The 17,190-nt window shown below is 35.5% G+C and overlaps 1 protein-coding gene across 1 annotated transcript in view; it reads right to left on the reverse strand.

The window, feature by feature from the left end:
- Positions 1 to 17,190, reverse strand: part of LOC122350784 (aminopeptidase O (putative)) — a 69,644-nt gene that overhangs the window by 39,763 nt on the left and 12,691 nt on the right. The window contains exons 6-11 of the mRNA XM_043247496.1: positions 14,083 to 14,272; positions 12,776 to 12,882; positions 8,438 to 8,540; positions 8,243 to 8,350; positions 7,120 to 7,163; positions 2,831 to 2,891 (exon numbers count right to left, since the gene is read on the reverse strand). Coding sequence (XP_043103431.1) covers positions 2,831 to 2,891; positions 7,120 to 7,163; positions 8,243 to 8,350; positions 8,438 to 8,540; positions 12,776 to 12,882; positions 14,083 to 14,272 — 613 coding nt within the window. The remainder of the gene's footprint in view (positions 1 to 2,830; positions 2,892 to 7,119; positions 7,164 to 8,242; positions 8,351 to 8,437; positions 8,541 to 12,775; positions 12,883 to 14,082; positions 14,273 to 17,190) is intronic.

Consider the following 17,190-nt stretch of genomic DNA (forward strand, 5'->3'; position numbering starts at 1 on the left):
AACTCCATAATGATTTGAGATGAGGATTATACATTTTTAAATAAAATATTTAATTAAATGTTCAAATATATTATTAAAATTTATCTGTATATATTATAGTAGTAGAAAAGTAAAAAAAAATTGAAAATCGGCCTCTGTTTACATTTTCCTTTCTTTGGATTTCTCTTTTCAAAAAACTTAAAACTACAATTTAGCTCAATTTTTTTTGTTCTAGAGAATTACAATATTACCATAGCATAATAATTACATATATTACAAACACCAAACTCTATTGAAATAAATTGCAAGCCAAATTTCTGAGTGGAGTACTTGTAAGCTGCTATATGCTTTCCATATCTATTTATTAAATGATTAAATGCAAATGCATACAAAATAAAAGGTATATAATATACAATATATAATTGTATATCGTACTGTATACATTTTCTATGTACTGTATTATGTGCAAATGTGAGTTCACCCCTCACATTTCAGCAAAGGGACAATACTGCACAAATGAACCTTGGACATATTTTAGAGTAGTCAATGTGCAGCTTGTAAAGAACCATGAATTTACTGTCCTCTAAAAATAACTCAACGTATATCCATTATTGTCCATGTATGGCATTTACCAGAGGCTTCCACTTAATCAAACAGCGGCTGGATGTTAGATACATGGTGCTTCTCCACCTTCTGCTTGAGGATGCCCCACATGTTCTCAATAGGGTTCAGGTTTGGAGACAGGCTTGGCCACTTCCTCACGTTCACCTTCATCACATCCTGGTGGTGTGTTTGGGGTCGTTATCAAGGCCCAGTTTCTGAAGGGAGGGCATCATGTTTCTACTTGAATGTCACAGTACAGAAGGCGCTTTACTCAGCAAGTGACTTGTTGCAGTGTGCTGAAGCGTTGTTCAGTATGGTCTGAACAAATCTTCTGCAACCTCTAAAGCAATGCTGGCAGGACTCGTGCATCTGTTTTTTGAAGCCAGCGTCTGCAAATGATGCACCGCACGAGGACCTAACTTCTATGATCGACCCTTGCGAGGCCTGTTCTGAGTGGAACCAGTCTTGGAAAACATGTGCATGACCCTGACCACTGTACTGTAGCTCAGTTTGAGGGTATCATCGAACAATAATGGCTGTATGTTGAGTTATTTTAAGAGGACAGTAAACCTTGAATGCTATACAACTTCTGACTACTAAGTTTAATTTCTGTAGTATTGTCCCTTGAGAAGATACAGTAAAATAGCTGCAGAAATGTGAGGGATGTACTCACTTTGTAAGATACTGTATATATAAATTCACACACATGCATGTATATACTGTAGAAAAATGTTAAGTTTATATATTAAATATATGTATATATTTATTATATACATTATATAATATATATATGCAAATACATGTGCATATTTAAAAAATATATGCTGCATGTGTGTGTCTTTATATACATAATAAATATACACAGAACACACACACTCACACTAATCACAATTAATCTTTTGACAGCACTTCTGTATATATTTTATACACTTTCCATATCTGTCCAGTGAGATCTAGGATGCTGCCTTAGAAGACATCAAGACATTACAAGACCATCCTATATAGGCAATGGGATGGATAGGTTTTGGAACAGAGCTCTAATCGTGAAAAACCAGCATAAATTTCCTCTAAGAATCCAAATGTGTTGAACCACATCTATTGCCACACCACAGCTAATGACCTGGAAGCTGCTTTGCTTTTCTCTACAAAAGGTACACGTCAGAATTGGGATTTGGTAGGCTGCTCTGAGCATATCCTTTCAGCATCAACCCACAGCGAGCGGAGTCAATGGAGGTCATGAGATTCAGATTGTCCCAGCCTCAAACCCACCTCAAAATGCAGATATAGCGACTTATTATGCTCGCTCAAATGTTTGCCGTCTTAAAAATAGCACAATGAAAAGAAAGCTCCGTTCCCATCTCATCCCTCCCTTTTGTATGTGTGTGTGTATGTGGCTGTGATTGTTTATTGTGGGGTTCGACTATTTCCTGCCATTATTTATTTAGAGGAACGTTCGAGAAGAACATATTTTTAAAGTCAAAGCGATGGCTTCAAACAGGGGAAAAAACAAGGATTTTATCCAAAAGTAAAACTGTTCCAGTGCTGATTTTGGCAGCCACGTGTCATTAGATCCAATGACGGCGTCAATGAAAATGGCACCGCACGTCAGTCTAGCTGGCGAATGAGTGTAAATCAAGCACAAAACTGAGACAAACTGTGCTGGAAGGGAGAGAGACGAATGTTCGAACACATTTTTTTGAGACTTAGACTCAGGATGGATGAACGGAAAGGCTTTTGTGGTCTTCGCTGGTTATTATAAAAAGCACAATTCTGAACATTAAAAAGATTAGACAGATTAGATTCCACACACACAGCCTCCACACTATTCTCTGGAAACATGATATCTTCACAAGCGAATTACCTTTCAAATTGTAAAAAGATTGCAAAATCCTACATTAAACAGAAAAAAACATGGATTTATGGTTTCATATTAGTCATTGATTGTTTAAGAGCCCAGTTTAGAAATGCTGGAGAGTTTAAATGGATCTTAAAACAGGAGGGAAGCTGTTTCATTCATGCCTTGTGTCAGTCCGGGAGAGATATATGCATGTGCTCTATGTTCTATTGCTCAAGAGGAAATGGATTAAAACGGTTTTACATTCTGGGTGACAGGCATGAGAGGTAACACCAATACGTCTTTTACATGTTGTGTAACAAGCCAGCTTTTATTCATTTTGCATAATCAGAGAGTATTTAATCTGCCTTGAATAAGCAAACATCTCAAAATAGATCTAGGCTTTTTTCTTACCTCTGGCATTTCAGGTGTATCTAACCAGTCTGAAAAGATGGTTTCAAGTGTGATGCCTCCACTGAAAGAGAAAAGTGAAACATTCAGTAATTGTTGAAAGAGATCAAGGACTTCGGCTTTACTTTCATGTGCTTTAAAATCATGAAAATCCTTTGAATTAAAAAAACAAAAAGTCTACATGCAATGTGTGTAAGTATCTGGTTTGGACAGGTTCAAAATTTAGAATTTGGCACCTTTTCAATTCATGAGTGGGCATTTGAATTAAACAGGCCACATGCCACAAGATGCTAAACTGGAATGGCAGGAAAAGGAATGACTAAATTGCAATTTCAAAAATACAACATACGGTTTGAAACAAAACAAAACTAATTTGCTTATTTTAATAAACTAAAGTAAATTTATATTGATAGATATTGATCTATCACATTATTTTTACAAGAATAAATATATTAGATTAGATTATTAGATATATATTAAATATAGAAAAATATAGATATATTTCTACAAACTATGTTCAATACTATTATGTCATCAAAATACATTTTTACTTTTCTTCCTAGAATGCCAAAAAATGTCTAGATTGTCTAATAAAAATACAAATATTAAATACAAATACAAATATTAAAATTCTATTTGTATACAAAATGTTGATTAAATTCTAGTGTTCAGGGGGATAATTCTGTTCCTCTACTATCGTGTAAAATTAATAAAAAAAGTAAAATCTAAAGGTGTCATTGCTATCATTTAGTATTATTATAACGGCACCTGAAGCAGTAATATGATTTTCTTCACACAGATTTCTGAGGTCCACTCTTGTCATAAATGAATCTATTACTGTTCCTAAATAATTAAAAATCAGAGGTTATGAGGTTAAACTGAAATACCAATTAAAATCCTGTAGGAAGCCTTATTTAAAGGTTCAACTGGATTTGAATCGCAATTTTCAATTCAACTCTGAATGGTGCGTAATCCCTGTGACAATAGAGTACAGATTTGCTTTTCTTTTCTCCTCTCAAAGTATTTTTTTCTCCAGCTGTAATTGAAGTCATTCACCACTCACTCCAAATCAATCTTGTTAACGTGCAAGAGCGCAGACACACGTGTGCACGCACACACACATACGAAACACAAAGCACATGTAATCAACTAATGGACTGTCTCAGACAGGAACAGTGTGTCTCCAACACTTGTGGCCCTTTGACACAACAGTTGAGCACATTTAGGTGATGACAAAAGAAAGGGTGGAAATTTCCATCTCAGCATCGAAGAGGGAAAAGCCCTGAGTGTCACAGCAAATCACAAAGCTCACTGGACTGTGATTACTAAATAACAGCCCTATCGTGTTGTTTCGGAATAAAAGCAAGGCTCATTCTACAAGCAAATACTCAAACGCATGCTGATTTAATGAAGCACAAATGCTAATCAAACAAATGTAAAAACTCTTCGGTTATGATTAGTCATGCTGTTATATATGTCCAATTAATACCTTCTAACTCACTTTAAAAGGAGGAGCAGCTTTTAAAAGCAAGCTGCATCAAAGCGTTATTGAATACACAATACCCCTTTAAAAATGTACAATGGTAACCATAGTTTCTGGCATAAAACCTTAGATCCAAATTACTATAGTAAAATCCTAATACATACATAAATATTAGTGATGTCAAACAATGGATAATTTTTCCAAAATAAAAGTGTTTGTTTACGTAATATATGAGTGTGTGCTATGTGTATATTTATTATGTATATATAAATGGTGTTTATATATTAAATATATTTATTTAGTGCTGTAAAATGATTAATAGTGATTAATTGCATCCAAAATAAAAGTTTTCGTTTACATACTATATGTGTTTTTATGTTTCTATATTCAATACAATTTATATACATATAAATGCATATACATGCAAATATTTTCAAAATATATGTTTATATATTTTCAACGTATATGTGTGTGTTTTTATATAGGCATAATAAATAAACAGCACTAATAAACAGTGATGGGAATCACGACATTATAAATAAACGGCGTTACTAATAGTGTTATTATTTCCAGTAACGAGTATTTAAACAAGATACTGTTTCGCACATTACAACAGCGTTACCGTTACTGACAATAAAATGCGGCTTTACTGTAATTTATTATAAGCTCTGTTTATCTTAATGGATGCGCAGTGTAACGCACCTGTATTTGCACATACTATAAACTCTAGTGTCGGGTCACCGACACTTTGACTCACACATTTAAAACAGAATTGACGCACTACATGTAAGCAATATTCTTTGTTGTATTTTCCTGTCAAAATAACAGAGTTCCTCTAAAATTCTTCAGCTTTTAAGAACTGCTGTTTTCTCTGGTAATAGGCGGAACTAATGCGCTAACAACAATCATTGGCTGGTGCTCACCTATTGTCATCCATGTTTTGGATCATGGATATGAATATCATTAATATTCACCCAGCAGCTCATTAATCTTAGTGCATTTTGTTATTAGTAATAGAATTCGTAGTATCACAATTTTGTTTATCACAATTACTTTTTTCGTTTTTTCCTCTTTTTTATAGAAAGCTAAATGACAAACAATACCTTAAGAGAGCTGATAATTAAATTCAATAATATACTGAATTAGATAGGGGTCTCTTTTTGTTCTGTAGAAATTATTTGACAAAGTTATAAACAAAGATTACCGGAGTATGTTTTACAAGAAGTACAGAGTGTGTTTTATATAATGTTACTTTTTTTTTACTAGTCATCTATAGGTTCATTTCTTTGAACGCCAATTTTTTTTCAGTCTAGTTGCTATAGTCAAATCTTGGTCATTTCTGTAGGAAACTGAAAGCACATTCTGAACCGCACCGAAATGCACTGCCCATGCAAACTTCTCCATGAATGTGTTGTGGGTGGTTTCCAGCATATTGCTATGTTTGCGTTTGGTTGCTAGGGGTGTTTTAGGTGGTTACTAGGTGGTTGTTTACTGGCCCCCAAGCTTTTACTATATTCTACATGCATATAGCTCAGATTACTGTTTATTGTAAGGTTATGGGATTTCACTGAATGTCTGAAATAGGCAAAAGAAAAGCACAGATATCCAAATCTAAATCAGGTACACATTAACAGAAGCTGCCATGGACTTCCTTAACTGGGAGGAGGTGTAGGAGGAATGGTTTGCTATGGAAGCATTGATTAGTCTTTGATCTGACACAAGGAGGCCCATCTGTGATTGTTTCACCACATCAATCTGCTGTTCCAGCGTTGTGCCGCCATGAATGTTTACACTTCTGAGAAGCAGACACAAATATTGAACGGCCTTACCTTTCAGTTTAATGTAATTCAATCAATCATCAGCCAGTGGCTAGACCTTAATGAGCAAATGGAGACTACACGAAACCAAAAGAGCAACGGATGGAACAAGAGAGCAGAGATAAAAAAGGACAAAATGAACATCCTATGTAGTAGGTGAAAGAATAAAGAAAGATTTACAGTTTGCCACGATACTAATATTTCTGAATATTGAAATTTCACACCAGTCCATACAACAATAAAAACTAAAAGCAAAGCCCTTTATTAAAGTTAAATATTACTACAAAATGTAACTAAGTTAAATTACACAACTAATAGTTAATATCCATATAAATAATAAATAAAAAATGGTACTTCACACATTTACAATTGTTAAAGCAAACAGAACTGATCAAATGCAGTGAGTATATTTTCTCCAGTATTACTGACTTTACTAACTACAACAATTCTTTACTATATATTAATAACTTACTGAGAGATGCATTTTTGCGTTTACTGCTAGCATTGCAGTTAATATGCTCAGTTCAAAATTATGCTGAAAAGCAGCTAGAGAAAACAAGAGCAGTTTGGATACTGCATTTCTATCATTCACCATGAAAAAGACCCACATCAGACCTACTCTAGGCTTCACACTGGCCATAAAGCACAAAAATATTATTGAGGGCAAATAAGCCTCTTCATATTTCTTTTATTTAATACATCTTTGGGCAGTTTTAATGACAACATTATGTCAACAAGTAAATGATGAGACAGTAAAAAAGGAAAATAAATATTTGATAAAATTGAAGGGTGAGTCTGGGCAAAAGAACCAGTGGAAAAACTTTTTGAGGTAAGAGCTGGAGAAGAAAGATTCCTGCCGGGTTTGGTTTAGCTAAATACCTCAAACTCTACAGTCCCCACACTAATAATAATGGAAGAGCAGCTGATGAGTTCAGTGAGCTACTAAAGAGCATGTGTTTTGGACAGCCAGTGTTAATACTATTCCATCATACCTGCTCATTCCTGGAAATGTGTCCAAGAGCGTCTGCAGGAAATCCTACGAGAGACAGAATAAAGTTTGAATGGAAAGCAGTGTGTGAAAAATCAAAGCTGCAAACAGAGCCTGCAGTGTTTAAAAGTACTGAAATATTAATGTCGTACTGTATTTCTACATTAGTCTCAGAGAAGTTCTGCAATGAACTTTTGGCCATACCAGACTATGGAGTGTAACTGTCGGGTTTGGGAAGGAAAATTCCATTCATTTTCCCCATAAGGGAACAGATTATTAGCAACAACTTATAAAACTTTAATGACAGATCTACTGTGTTACTCTCAGTCTCTTTGCTCATGCAAACTAGTTTGTATATTCTTCATATTTATATCAATAGTTTTATATTCATTCATCATTTTATTTTCATGTAATGTGCAGTGCTTCATGAGACTGTAAATCTTACACTCATTAAATCTGTACAATACAAGTACCTTTGTCTTTTCATGAGATTTTTGAATACTATTTTGCTTGTAGTTTATTTACATTTGGGTAATTAATGTAGTTTACTCCAGGAACCTATATACATATATATATATATATATATATATTTTTTTTTTTTTTTTTTTTTTTTTGGTTTTGGTTTAATTATATATAGACTTTTTGATACTTTGTCTCCTAATAAAACAGCACCTATATCTAAAGAAAAAGATATCTAAACATGATTTGTGATATTTTTATTTCAGAAGCCTAATGCAATGAATATTCCACATAAGTACTGCTACATGGAGTTCTGGAGGTCGAAAAATTTTCAGATTTATTCCATATATTAATTTGCAATTCCTAATGAAGTTACCACTAAAAAGCTATTAACCGTTTTCTATATTTACCAAAAGCAATTTTAACTCTCATTTGATGCAAGGAGAGTGTTAACTTTGGACCCTGAATGCAAGTATGTGTCAAAAATCTCAGTCTCAAATCGAGTTAAGTATCACACCTTTAGGGGAACTGGTGCATTCTTTCACTGACACAAGCTGATGGAACGACGGTGAGATTGAAACACCGGCCAAAATACGCAGATGCCGTCCAACAGCAACATTTGCATTCTGGCTAAATGAACAGACAGCTCTCGTGCAGGACAAGCTCACCTGAGACAGAATGAGCTGCCCGTGGAATTTTCCCACAAACACTTTGAAGAAGTCCCGGAACTTCTCTTCGCCAACCTGATCGGCCAGAAACTTCAAGAGGAAGTAGCCCTGAGAGAAAAGAGAGTGAGCAATTCTACACAACCCGAATCTTCTAGATATCCCAGAGGACTTTGCGCTTTGAGCTTTCAGCCGTACCTTTAGATAGTGCACCTGCATGAAGGGTTTTCCTGGGTTGAGGGCATGTTTCACAACTGATGCACCAGACTCGCTCACTTTTCCTGTGCTCTCTTTATTGGGCCTGTGTGCAAATACACAAACATACGCAAATGCCATATGAATCAGACTGAGGTATTGTAAGGCAAAGTGCTGCATTTACAGTGCACTGCATAGGAATACACTTACATCAGCATACATAAAGCCCTCCTAATAGTTTGCTAAGTGTATAAACAATTGCATTCATGAAAGCATTATGTCCCTGATAGCTTCTCTGTGCACAGCACCATAGATTACAGTAATGCTCCTTTTATGGCTGCCCATTGCATACAGTAAGTGCACACTGAGCGTATGATTGTTACTAGACAAGAGTAAATTTTTTTACCACTACTTGATTTGTTTTTATATAATAGTTCAAAAAAGTTAATTTTGAGTAACTTGCACTTTCAACATAATTTTGCCACTTACTTCAAGTACACATCTGCAATGAAACATTAAGGAAATGAAAATAGCTCCAAATCAAGCCAAAGCAGACTTGCTATTGCACATTTAGTTCCTGAACAAATCTGTGTTTTTCAACAAATCAGTTGAATTAATGAGTGCTTTTAGATAGACCCTCTTAATGTAAATATAATGAGATTTTGGCAATATTGCGATTAAACTTTAACTTATGTAAACGCAATACTTTGAATTAAATAAGGCAGTTAAGCTCATAATCGCAGCAAGCATAATCGTATTAGCATAGGTGGAGCACGCCAGTTTTAGTTGAAATATACAGTTATGTAAACACCTTCGATTCGTTTTGTCATTTTATTAATTTTAGTTCATTTAGAAAAGAGGCTATACTAAACAGTTCAAGCATATAAAAATGTTTCAACGTTAAACCTGCGCTACAATAATAAATGTGCGATGGTATATGATGGTATATGCAAGTTTGTGCAGAAAGTGGAAGCTAAAGCACGTTCTACAAGACATAGAAGCACCAGTGCAATTACTTTGCAATTGCATTTTTTTCAGTGGAAACAAAATAGCCTATGCGGTCATCTTTTTCTGATAGACTTAAGAGTAATACTACATCATTCAGAACTACCAAGAGTCTATTTTTATTTGTCTGCACTCACAACATTTATAAAATAAAACAAACTGGATGCACTTTCTGCAGTCTTGTCTAAAACAGAAAACAAAAGTTCACAAAAATGAAACACAGCGAAACAGACATGATAAATTTATCTATAGAAAGCTAAATTGCAATATATGGTGCCAAAACAGCATGGAATACAACCATATACTACCATACCAATTACTGAGACAGCTTAGGTTTTGTTCCAAAATGAATCAGTGTTATGAGCAATCTGGTTGAATGACTGATTCAGTTACTTACTCATAATCAAGCACAGACAATTATATTTGAGAACTGTTGAATAATTCCCAATAAAACTGGCAAATTTGGACATTTGAATGTCTCCCAGACACTTTTGACATTTTTAAGCCAGACAGGATTCATTCTCACAGCTCAGACCATGTTTCCTTGCTATGGCCAAAGGTACTGTAGATTGCGAGAGACAAACAGAGCTTTGAGTGCTGGCCATCTCTGCGTGTGATGACGACCTCGGTTAAAAACTATTGATCTTCTTTGGGAGATTAACTGGTCTTGCCAATAAAAGGCTCTTGTAAAGACTTGGTCGATACTCAGGCGCCGCTAACACAGACAACAGCCATTTTGTTTTTACTTTTTTTTGCAGACAAATGGGCGTGTAGCTATATGTGTGCAGTGTTTTTCTAGCCATCATAACCTGGTTTTGTTTGTTTCTTTGTGTCACAGATTGATGGTGATAAAGAGCAGTATGACTGATCATGTTCTAATGCCTTATCTTTGTGAGCATGTGCCCCCAGTGCAGGTCTACGCTGTCGAATTCCACAGAGAAATATTGCAAGATCTGGGAAAAGGGACAAATGCCTTCCCATATATGGAGATGAGAAAAAATGTTCCACTAGTGAAGCTTATTCAGAAAATCTGTAATAAACTTCATCTTTGCTTTCCATTTTTGTTTTGGTCACACCTTTCAGGTCTCTTTATTCATATACATATGACTCATATGTGCACCTTATAAAGTGTACAGAATTTTTTTCACCAATATTATTGCCCACCACTTAATTAAATTCATTACATGAATATTAATTTACCAATTTTAGAGTTCCTCCTTTATTGATCGTCCCCAGCATACAGTTACAGGTCTAGTGTAAGAGTCAAAAAGGCTTCAGCTACCTTCTTTTTGTATTTGGGACACTCACTTGTGCTTGTACATTATTGATGCTTACATTTGGTTCCCCTCCAAAAATAAAGAGCAACGTCTTCCTGCCTTCCCTCTCTCTCTCTCTCTCACTCACTGTATGGGAGAGAGTGATAAGGGTGAGCTCCTTTAAAAGGCATGCATTATTCCTCCTGGTCACACAGTCTTTTGCATGTGTGTTTGTGGAATAGCCCGCAACAGCCCAGTGAAAAGGGTGACAGGTATTCATCGAACACAATAGGCAGCCTTCCTTTCCAGAAGGATGCATAGATGAATGGAAAAATAAACGGATATTCTCAAGTGTCAAAATCAATAAAAGTGACTAATGTCTCCCCATATGTCCACTCTTTTTTGTTGATGTCTGAGTGACTTTTTCACAGTTGAACGAATGTTTTGTGTCAGCACAACTACAAATCTAGTGGTAAAAAAAGGGTTAAAACGTCTAAATGCTAGCACGGTTTGTAGTCTATAAAGCTTTTAACATTAGTTTCTCGGGTAATCTATGTAAGAAGGACTGTTCACACCAAGACAGGAGGATGTTCAGTGCAAAAATCTGTGGCAATAAACACTCATTTGAATAAACGGCTGTTCATAGCAAAGCAAGCATTCATTTGCAACGAATAAGATTTGTGCTATTGGTCACATGCCCGGAGCCGCTGCTGTTACATGCTGTCAAATTGCATTTGAAAATTGGACCAAATCTTTGAGCCGAATATTCTTGTAAAAACATATCTTTAGAGCAAAAACATACTTAAAGCAAGGATGACCTTGGTGTTGCAACAGTTCAATCTTCGAAAATGCTCTAAATATGAATTATGTTTTCTTTGTCGTAGTATTACTTGCTGAATAGTTTACATGACATTTCTATGTTTTATTCACAAGACAGGCATTTTTCCAGAATGTCTGAACATTTTATCCCTGAGATTATAGTGGGTGTGGGCCCCTAAAAGCGGAGGAAGGGCCAGACACATGCTGTCAGGTGGATCTTCAAAACCTGCTGGTATTGTGACAGCTGAATTCCTAACAAGCTCTATCATTCTATAACACACACACTCTCATTTTCTCGCTGTTAAAAGTTAAGCTGGGTTAATCTACTCCTACCTCAAACCTACATAACCTGGTGTGATTCTGTGCTACTCATATGAGAACATTACATCTCATATCAAATAATACTCTTGCATGAACATGCTCAAAATTATTCTGTGCATAGTGAAATGTCAAAACTATTTTGAGCACTTGCTTAAATTTATCTTGAGAGTGTCTGGAAGTTTTTCAAAATATAATTTCCGACAGAACAGTTACACATTAAATGTCACTGTTTTTGCAAGATTTTACATTGGGTACATAAAAATGTTTTTATGTATAAATATCACCATGAATTTGTACAAAAACACACAAATTATAAAAATGAAATATGGAAAACTTTTGATCATGTTTTGTTTAGATGAATATTAGCCTTTTTATTATAGAAAGTGCTTTCTCTATCCTTATAAATATTGCTTTTTTATTATATATCTGCAACAACTGCTTTCTATTTTGAATATATTTTAAAAATGAATGCATTTTTAAAGGAATAAATTATTCCTGTGATTATCCTCAATTTTCTTGAGCCTTTACTTCAGTCTTTAACTTAATGTTTATAACAGTTGTGCTGCCTAATATGTTTGTGATTAGGATTTATTTTTTTTTTTTTTAAATATAAAGATCGAAAGAACACCATTATTTAAAACCATTTTGCAACATTTTAAATGACTTTACAGTCATTTTTGATCAATTTAAGTCTTCCTTGAAGAATAAAATTATAGTAGTAAAATGCAGAAACTTACTTAAATTGTAAAACGTATTACGATTTTATTATTGTGTAACTAAGATGTGTTAAGGTCCAAAACTGCTCTCAGGAGTAAACTGTAGGTTCTTTTGTGAACTGTTATGTGTGCACATGATGGAATAAGGAGTGATAGGTTGGCAGTTAGAGGAGGAGGAAAGCAAAAAGCGAGATGGACTGAGTGAGAGACGTAGTCAATCATACCTGAGGACCTGCAGCTCTTCTTCAGAGTTCTGTAACTCGTCGCTCAATCTCCTCCAGCGCAGCAGAGCTTTTAATTGTCTCTGCTCTTTAGCTTCGATACAACCCAACTGAGAAAGACAGAGAAAAAGAGAACAAAAAGCAAACAACTGTAAAAGAAAAGATTTTAAATACAAAGGTAGGCATCATTGTTTAACTTTTAAGGTGAAGTGGGGAATTTCTGCACCATTAGAGTCATCAGATGAAACTAACGATTGTTTTAATGGAACAAGTTTCCCCAAACCCAAACGCATCTGCCAGTGGTCAGACAAATAGATTGTCCCGCCCCAGAATAATGCTATTGGTTAAGCCAGTGCTGCTGTTGTTAGGCTGTTAAAGATGCTCCAACAAATGAGCAATGTGTTGATAATGCCACAGAGCGCTGTGTTTACACTCTTCGGGGAAATCAACCTATGAATGACCTGCTGATAGAGACCTCTGCATATTAAACTGGGATAAGAGAAAGTAATTGAAAACATCAATAAAATTACACACTTCAGCTTTAAATTCTGCTTGTTGAAAGCTGTACTGGAAACATTACATTAGCACAACAATAGTTTTCAATTCAAAGCCGGTGAACACAGATTATAAATACATTCTGAATGAGCTGAAGAGCTGTGTTGATGTGAAGCACACTCACACTCCACAAGCGCGAGTTTGTGACTCATTATTAACTGTCTCAGTCATTACAGGAAGTGAAGTCTTCCAGTAAATGTTGAAAATTTAATTTCAAACTCATTTTATACTCTGACCAGTCAGCATGTACTCTAATAGGTGTGTAATGAATTTCGGTAAGCACACTGCATTTGAGATTTAACGGGATAGTTCTCCCACAATGCAATATTTAAAAGTACAGTTAAAACACTGAATAAATATTGTATGATATAATTTTAGTAGTGGTAGTAGTCTATTACATACATTCTACTAAACAATAGTGATAAATTTCTTCATGTTAAACCTAACCTTTATTTTGATGGATTGCAGTGAATATCTTTGCATTTATGTGTGTAAGATTATATGATATGAGGATCGTTTCACTTAAATAAATGCACATGAAGTGACTCTCAGAGCAGTTCTGGAGATGTTGTTCATGTATTTATGCCCTCATTAGACGGCACACATTAAAAGGTTAGTTTATCCGAAAATGAAATGGCCCATGAACTATCCCTTGAAGATGCTTTTTTTTTTGCAGTTTGAGAAGTGACAGGAAAAAACAATGCACATAAGCCAGATTCAACGTCAATAAAGATTGAACTTCTCTATTGCAATACCTTCTGAACATGGCTCCAGAATACATCCTCTAAATAAGTGGCAAAACCCTCACTGATCCATTCTTCTGTCCAGTCCCGTGCGCCAATGGCCAGCCCAAACCAAGAATGGGCAATTTCATGGCACAATCTCGCCCCACAGAGATTCCTCTCACCCGACAGCACGCTTTGAGACAGGAACACGATGTGTGGACTAAAAAAACATGAGAAATCACAGTTTATTTTCTTACGCAAAGAAGAAACTTGAAAAAAACAGACTAGGATTGAAAATCGTGGTTGTATTTGGCCTACTAACAAATCATTGGGTATAACATTACTGCGGGTGCTGAGAACGTGGAGCTCTGACTTCAGCTCTGGTCTAGTTATAACATGTTATAAAACTCAGCCACCCTGAAAGAACATCAAAGTGCAGGATTTTCTCTTCTGTAGACAGACTGTCGTTAAGGAGGTGGAGCTCTCAGCCAAAATGAGACCTGTTTGCTGCCAATGGATTTCAGAGTAGCCACCCGTGCCACACCCTTCACCAAACAATCCGGGTGCGTTTGCTAATAGCGGCAAATTACAAGACGTAAAACTTTCATCTGATGTTACTGTGCTAAGTTCCACTATGAAATGTGCTTAACAACAAAAGTGTAAGCTGGAAAAAATCTCCACTGGACGATAAGGTTCTTTCTTTCAACTGTAAGAAAAAAAACATGACCTCAGGATTCAGACTGCACATAAAACCAGATGAAATACGGTATTGTTTGCCTCCTCACCCGAAATTACCTTGAGTGACCTTTTCAACCAGATAGCTTTGTGTGTTGCGTACAGCAAATGGGCTGTTATCAAGACCATGTTCCAAACAAAGTTCCTGCAAGTCAGGAAAAACAAACCCGTTTCTTTTGTGTCCTAAGGCTTCAGCTCTGCCACATAATGCTTTTCAAATGTGACACATACTGGCATTGATAGCCTCCAGCACTTTTTCCCCCTCGCAAAATGAACCTGATAAAATAATCTGAGAGTTTTATGAATGTCTTTTTACAATTTGAGCCAGGTGTTCGCCTTGCCTGGGCCTGGAAAGAGGTGTTTTTTTTTCTATCCACACTGTTGCTTTCTTTACACAATGACCACAGCAACCAGCAGGAAATCAATAAAAAAGGTTGGCCTTGACTCTTGAGTTGAAGGTGGCAGGCATGCCTTTCATTCACACTGTTATGGCTCCCTAAAGTCATCGATATGTTATATTAAAGGGATTCTGTGGGCCCTAAGAGTTTTCTTTAAAGTAGAGCTAAAGGACTTAGGAAAAAACCCAGTCTCTGGATACAGATGACAGAAAATGCCTAGCGCTGTTAAGGATAAGTGTTAAACAACAGAAGCTTGTTCTTTAAAAGTGGACACTGTCCAAATGCCAGAAAAAGGGTTTTCTTCAGCAGCTACAGAGCCTCTCTTTCACATGTGGAGCACCATCTGATGCATATTTCTCACAAAACGAAGACTAGTTTCACAGTATAACAAGCTCTAACCTGATTGGCTTACATGACACAACTTCTAAGAGTAAGAGGAACACTTTTTTTTATCAGTCCAAAATCATATTGACAAGGTACCACGCTGACTCAACAAAAGATAATAATCACCGGATCTGCCTAAATTTGCCAGATGGAAAGACAAAAGGATGAATGGACAAAAACATATTGTAGATAGACTGTGGGGAATGAATTAAAGTTCATCCAAAACTGAGCTACACATGTTCTCTTTTACATGATGGCGCACACAAGCAAGCACATGTACTGCATATCAATAAACCACTGCAACAATTCTTGTAAGACACCTTTACTGAAAGACAGAGGATTCATGTCCTTTCATCCAAGAACGGGATATCACCACCTGCCCTATAATTACCAGAGGAAACACTGAAAGTGGAATGTAATGGTTCAGATTTCAAAATCATCATCATACTTCTCTCAATGTGAAATGAGAGATTCATGGAGAAGGAAAACTTGGTGGAAACAAATCGTTTTCCATTTACATTGAACATAATTGTTTATTTGTACCCTGTCTAATTACATTTTCTTTTTCTAGTAAAATACCTAAATATACAAAATAACAAGATCTTATACTTGATGCAAAACTGTTTAGAGAGAGATACCTATGGTGATTCAGTATGACTTTTTTAATATTAGACCAAATAATATTCATTGCACACACACAAAAAAAACATAGGGAAATAACATAATCCATTATATATTTGACCCTGGACCACAAAACTAGCCATAAGTAGCACAGTTTAGCAATAGCCAACAATAATTATATATTTTTATGCCAAAAATCAGGATATTAAATAAAGATCATGTGTCATGAAGATATTTTTGTCTATTTCCTACTGTTTCCTAATATGCATTGCTAAGAACTTCATTAGGCCAACTTTAAGGGCGATTTTCTTATTAATAAGATTTTTTTGCAACCTTAGATTCCAGATTTTTTAAATAGTTGTATATTGTCCTATCCTAATACATCACACATCAACAGAAAGCTTATTTAGTCCAAGGGGAATCCATTTGATATGAGTCTAACCTTTCAACTGACCTTATTGAGGGCAAAACCAGAAGGCCAAAATTAATTATATGTGCAAATGAGATGATCTAACAAATGACTACTGCATGTGCTTCAACAGCTCTACTGTACTTCTGCCTGTCTGCAGAAACCTGATTCACAAACTCGTTTTATATTGACCATTGCTGAACCTGATCTAAACCATGCTGCATCTGTTTGGTTTTGTCAACTCTAAACCTACTTGTTCAACTAGCTTTTTTGCAACAGATCACAGTATTTGTTTCCAGTATTGCTGAAGCAAGATCTCATAACTGTCCCATTAACTGGAGACCTCTAGGAACTTCCAGTAGAAGTTTTGATGCCTGGAACACCAAAGTGAGTCTAAATGACCTAGATAATGCAATGATGCTCATGATCTTCCTCTACAGAATGAATACACATTGATTAAATCATAATAATTAGCTTATGAGTTGAATATGATTTTAATACTTTAATGCACTGCGTTATGTATACATAAAGGGATAGTTCACTCAAAAAAAAAAAACCCTCATGTCATTCCAAACCTGTATGAGTTTCTTT

The sequence above is a fragment of the Puntigrus tetrazona genome, chromosome 8 (genome assembly GCF_018831695.1).
Source record: "Puntigrus tetrazona isolate hp1 chromosome 8, ASM1883169v1, whole genome shotgun sequence".
In the NCBI taxonomy this organism is placed as follows: Eukaryota; Metazoa; Chordata; class Actinopteri; order Cypriniformes; family Cyprinidae; genus Puntigrus; species Puntigrus tetrazona.